This window comes from Neolamprologus brichardi, chromosome 19 (genome assembly GCF_056152115.1).
Source record: "Neolamprologus brichardi isolate AB-2024 chromosome 19, ASM5615211v1, whole genome shotgun sequence".
Lineage (NCBI taxonomy): Eukaryota > Metazoa > Chordata > Actinopteri > Cichliformes > Cichlidae > Neolamprologus > Neolamprologus brichardi.
The window spans coordinates 10,231,501-10,237,500 of record NC_142122.1 but is presented as its reverse complement, the minus strand read 5'-3'; the positions used below and the strand labels follow the sequence as shown (position 1 = coordinate 10,237,500).

The window sequence follows — 6,000 nt, the reverse complement described above, 5'->3', positions numbered from 1 at the left end:
CATATTTATGAAAAAAAACAACACAACAAACAAACTGTAGTTCATTAATGTTGAGCATTATGTGAAGCAACTCACTGTGCACATGAAATGAGCTCAGGGAATATGGGGATTACACTTATTGCCAGAGAAAGCCCAATTAGACCAAGCATGACGACCAGCAACCACAGCTGACTAAATGTAAAAAACAAAACAAAAAAAGGATCCAGAAGTTTGGCTTTTTAAGGCAAAGGGATTAATTCAGTATATGACTTGTCGAGGCAACATGTCCCATTCCCCTTGCAGCGGTGTAGATTTTAAATACCAGGACTTAACCATCCAAAGTAACCGACCTATGTGTCGATGATAGGGAGACAGACATAATAGTGAAGTTGCCAAGAGCAGAGGCAGTGAAGGTGAATGAATTTAAATAACTGGATTCAACCATCCAAAGCAATGCACAATGAAGAAGAGAGTACAGACAGGAGGGAGTGGTGGAAATGAGTTTTAGGGGGTGATTTGTGACAGAAGGAGAGTGGTGAGAAGCACTGACCAATACTCAGAACAATGGCAAGTCCAAGGAACTCAGTGATAATCTAACAAGAAGAGTTGAAGATTTACACAAGGTGGAAAGGTCTCTTATCAAAATATGTCACCACTTTGCCATGGTCTGGAAGAAGACCCAAACTGTCACCTTTAGTTGAGAGGAAATTGGTTAGGATGTTCATGAACAGCCCAGGAACCAAGGCTCAAACATGCCATTGACTAGAAACTCCTGAAACACCAGCATCTGCGGTGAAACAAGTTTTAAATCACCTAGAAAGAAGCTCGTGCTCCAAAATCAACACCTTCAAAATATTGGTCAAACATGCAACTTGAAATATGCCTAAAGCTTGTTGATGGCTACCAAAAGTGTCTGGTCGAGGTGCTAGTTATTCCGGGACATTTAACCAATATTAAACTTAAACCTGGAAATTGAGACCATAAAGTAATTAGCACAATATTTAGTGTTATATAATAACATTTAAAGTAGAGTTAATTCCTCATGATGGGCTTTCTTTTTTGCTACCACAGTCGCTCCCTGCTAGCCGTGAAAAATATTAAGGGTTTAAGACACTTATTCAGTGTGACTGTTACCTGGCAAGTGCAATTATTTCCTGGAATTAGGCATTGTAAAAATGACGTTAGTAAAGTCTACTCCAATCTCTCCTCTGATATGACTCTTGGCTCAGAGGGGGATAGACATCTTTCTTAAAATGTCCATCATTTTTAAATACAGAAGTGTTAGTTTTACCTGAATCCCACACTAACCTCTGGATGTGAAGAAAAGGGGCGGGACCAAGCAGACAGAAGCCAATTGTAGCAGCGATGCCGCCTGTCACCAAGAAAGCGATCCTAGTGGCCTGGTGCACAAGATCAAATTTAATTTCAAAATCAACATATTCATTTATATTTTATCATTTTGATTGCTTGGATACATACAGGATATTTATCTGTGAAATACCCCATCAGTGGTGATGCCAGAATATACACTAAAGGCAAACCAAGCATTATTAGTCCCACGTAGCCATTTGAGAGACCGAACTAAGGATGATGGATATGGAAAAAAAGTTGTTCAAGGAATGCACAAAAACTCTAGGAAACGTAAGCTGACTTTATCATAAAGGATATCATTACCCTGTTAATAGCAAACAGTGACAAAGTGGCATCCAAAAAGCCCACACCTGCACTGAGAGTGAATACCACGTAGGAAACCAGGATTGTTTTCACGTGGGTGAGTAGTCGAAAGAATGAATCCTTCGATGGGACTGCCTCTGAGAGGAGGGAAGCACAAAATTACGGCTCAGTTATAATGTGAGAAAAATGAAAAAACACAAAATGGCAATTTTTAAATAATAAACCCAAACAATACATCTAAATCTCAAGTGTTACATACCAATGGACGGCAGGACGTAAATGTTGAAAGGAACCATAATCAACAGCAAGCATCCAAGACTTAAAAAAGGGACAGTGTATCCAAAAGTCTGGTAGAGCCACCCTCCCAGTGGTGGTCCCAGGATAAGGCCGAGTCCTGCAAAAATCTCCAAAATACCCTAAAACAGTAGTGACCCAAATTACTATACTGTGGGAATTTCTTACATCATAGCCAAGAGCCAGTTGTTTTGTGAGAGATACATAAAAACTTAAACCTATAATGATGTTTCTGTTTTCTCGTGATTCTAATGTCTAAACAGCATGCCAGTCTGACAAGTTTGTCCACCCTCACCAAAACAGTTGCCACATTGTTTGGGAATATTTGTGCTGTGATGGCGAAAGCAGACATTGTAGCAGCGCCAAAGCCGACAGCGTCAAGCGACCTCACAATAAAGCACAGACTGATGAATATAGGTCCTGCAGGAGCCCGATCAAGAAATCTGCAAAGAAGACAAGAGACAGCCAAGATTAAAGGAAATGCAGACGAAATAAATAAGCTCAGAGGAACTGTGTGTGATCTGAAACAAAGGTGATTGTGCCATGGTCTCTTGGCCCCAGAGGGGTTCTTTCTCGTTTTGTATTTTGGGTTATGTTTGGATTAGGGTTCTGTATTCATGGAATCTAGCTTTTTATTCACATTGTGATTTCTTTGTTTTTATGTGTCCTGTTTATGTCCTGACACTTCATATAAGTTCCTTTTTTTTATACCTTCAGTTCTCTAAGTTCATTTAGCTGATCTCCTTTTGATTCTGTTCCTCCAGTCTTGTCTTTCTTGTCTTACTCTTTCATTAAAACCAACAATGTGTCAGCCTTAAAAAAAAAAAACCCAAAACTTTACAACTTCCCTTGTGTGCTTGTTGTTTACAGTCTGTGCTCCAACTGAAGTTATAAATGTATTATAACGGTGTACTTTCATTTTACTGAATTCCTAGACTCCCTTTTAAGCAGCTTAGTATTCTTTTGGCAGATTTGCCTACACAACTTTGGAAGTATTTTCTGCTGTGGATTTACATAAACTGGTTGGAGTTATGATTATTTACAACAGAACAATATGTATATGGGAATAACTATAAATATACAACCGTGTGCTAAACATTGTGGCTAATGGGTCTGTTTTAATTTTGTTTATTCAGCACAAAACATTATTTTTTACATGAATAAATTCATTGTTAGATTGGTATTTTCAGGAAATTTGTGGGAGTGTGGCGGGGGTGTTGTTTGTTTTTCGGCTGCTGAAGGGGGATAGGGCAGCAGGTTCAGGAGGCAGTGCCAGGGGAGGATGGCTGACAGCTGGTAACCACTGTTGAATCATGCCTCCCCTATTTAAGCAGCACGCTGTGTGGAGAGTCGGAGAGCAGAAGCAGCAGCAGCAACTCGCTGAGTCATGCTGAAAAGGGAACTCCAAAAGCACACTGAAAAGGTGCGTGTAAAACAAATAAAGTGACAGAACGTCAGCATGATCCTTGGAGTTGTTGGGTCCTTTTGTCACAATGAGATTCTGGATTTTTTCCAATTTTATCATTATCATAGTTAACACGAAACACAGGTCACTTACCCAAATATAATAGTGCAGCACGATGATACAAAAAGTCCTGCAATAAGCATGAACTTAGCACCAATCTGGACAATCTGATACACAAAGAATGGGTCAGTTGCACTGTTACAGACTCTCTGGTTACACCTGTGCTCCAAATTGCCATGCATATGGCATGAAGTTAAAGTGTATACTTACATATTTTCCCAATATCAATGAACTAATTAAATTGGAGACAGCATAACACCCAAATATGAGACCAACTACAGTCTGACTGGCTCCTTTCTTCACTGCCTAAATATTAAAACAGGACAACAGATAACGTTAGGGGATCTATATAACAACAACAAAAACAGCAAGGATAATATAATGCCTTTTTAACTAGCCAGCTTGTTGTGCCATTCTTTTCCAACATTTGCATTTCTAGCTCATGACAGACCTTAAGTTGAACGGCTGATTACAAAAGAGCCAGTCTTCACTGGCCTTCAGGGAGGATGTCTGTTGGTAGCGCATGACTACTCATTCCCTTCAGAAGACATTACTGAGTTCTTAAGGTAAACAATAGTCTAACCTGTGAACTGTACAACTACATGGGAGCACAAATATATTTTAGTAAAAGGAGATGCTTGTTCCTAGTTTCCTCTGGCTAGAAAAGATTTGTTTGCTGATATATGATTTGCACGTATGAGAGAACATGTTTTATTTCTTCAGTCAAAAGCTGCATTCATAAGCTCCTTTTTTAAAAGTTTTTATTATCTTGGACCTTTAACCTCTTGTGCTATAACATGTGATTTGTACCCTATGATGCTGGCTTCCTTGAGCTTACCTCGGTGGGGAAAAATGGGCCCAATATTGAGTAGCAAATCATAGAGCCAAAGTTCACAGATGCCACTGATATTAAAGTGAGAATCTCTTTTCTTGTGAACCTGTGAGGTGGATCTGTTGATTCACCTGTGGTGTTGTTATCTGTGTTGTTATCTGAAGAGAAAACGGGAGGAAAAACACGAATAATGAGATTAGGCCACGCTGAGTTGAAAGAACATAAAGTTTGCGGTTAAACTTTTGGCAGAGATAAGGAAAAAAGTCAAGAGGTCAGCTATGTTGAGCTGAGTATCTGCCAACACTTCTCAGTTGATTTTACACAGTAATTTAATTTCCACAGGGTACAAAGGTCACAAACCTCTCGTCGGAGGATCAGCATGTTGATCCATTTTCAATATTCAGGGGTCTGTATCCAGTGGCTGAGAAATACAGACGGTGATAGAACAACTGAAAGAGCAGAGGATAAATCCTGACAACTAAATACTTCTGACAGCCTCCTCCGCTAGGTGAAAACAATCATGAGCATGGACCACCGGCAACACTTCCAGACTAACCCTCTTCTTCTTCTAAGTAATAACTAAGTTAGTCCCATCCCATTACTGCCCTCCGCAGTCTGGCAGATTAAAGTAAACCAGATATATGTAGAAACATGTAGTCTTTCTATGTTGACTTTAGCATGAGCAAATAATTCAATAATCTGTTAAATGATTCCCATTTTGAATTATTATGCAAGTTACTTAAGTGTTGTTATATTTATTTTACAGATAGGATTAAATGCCTCACTCCTGCCACCTCCATCTCTCCTGTCACCACACTCCAGACTGAAGCTCACTGGTGCTCTGGCAGAGCAGCTTATCCCACTTCTCTGAGCACTCAGCCCCGTAAGTGGCTTTTTTCAGTTAATCACACAGTTATTTGAATTTAACCAGTGAATGGCTTCAATGGAGCTGTGTAATTGAATGCAAAAAGTTATGAAGATTTTAATTGCGCCACGTACAACATGGGCCAAGTCCTTTCAGCACTGGGCAGCATGTATGCTATGAACAGAAACACAAATGGACTCCTGGCAATTGTAATAAAATATTAATGCAGTTTCAATTCTTGATGTTTTTTCTTATACTTTTAGGTCGGTTCAGTCCTGTCGGTTATCTTCTAAAAGGTGCTTAGTTTTTTAGGCTACAGACGGTAAGATTTTGTAATGTTTCCAATTAATTTTAATGTTGCTAAGATACGCAAGGATTGCAGTGGTGTCTGCCCTCTAAAATTGCTGCTACAAGAATTAAATAATGTCCTTTTTTCCTTGTCAGACTCTTCTTGACTCTTCAGGGATCCACGTGGAAACAGATTCTGCACCTGTTCAGCAAGTAGTAAGTATCCAGTGTAATTTAAAGCTCAGCCGCAGCCTTATTTCACACTTATTCAACTGTCCTACCTCTCTGTTCCATTCCTAGGTTGTTTCTCTTTACGTCTCTGATGAATTGACCATTCACCGTGGTGCTGCTGTGATATTATTATTATTGTGATATATTTTTAGTGCTGAAAAGTTAAAAAGCTGAATTGGGAAAAACAAAATTACAAAATTATTGTAATTATGTAAAGTTGATAAGCATATTTTTTGTAATTTAATTAAAACTTATCCATGTAAGAAAACTTATGTCATATTGTAATTCTACTTGATTACTCTGTAAGAGAGC

The 6,000-nt window shown here is 39.0% G+C and overlaps 1 protein-coding gene across 2 annotated transcripts in view; it reads right to left on the bottom strand.

Moving 5' to 3' along the window:
* The window catches only part of LOC102800301 (MFS-type transporter SLC18B1-like), a 7,104-nt gene extending 2,249 nt beyond the window's left edge, over positions 1–4,855 (bottom strand). The window contains exons 1-10 of one of the 2 annotated variants that reach the window (XM_087833048.1): positions 4,665–4,855; positions 4,311–4,462; positions 3,683–3,778; positions 3,506–3,579; positions 2,243–2,390; positions 1,913–2,069; positions 1,654–1,790; positions 1,459–1,560; positions 1,288–1,379; positions 76–171 (exon numbers count right to left, since the gene is read on the bottom strand). In XM_087833048.1, coding sequence (XP_087689174.1) covers positions 76–171; positions 1,288–1,379; positions 1,459–1,560; positions 1,654–1,790; positions 1,913–2,069; positions 2,243–2,390; positions 3,506–3,579; positions 3,683–3,778; positions 4,311–4,462; positions 4,665–4,695 — 1,085 coding nt within the window. In that variant the 5' untranslated portion in view covers positions 4,696–4,855. The remainder of the gene's footprint in view (positions 1–75; positions 172–1,287; positions 1,380–1,458; positions 1,561–1,653; positions 1,791–1,912; positions 2,070–2,242; positions 2,391–3,505; positions 3,580–3,682; positions 3,779–4,310; positions 4,463–4,664) is intronic. The other variant, XM_087833049.1, reaches the window with a different exon arrangement.
* Positions 4,856–6,000: the final 1,145 nt, after the last annotated feature.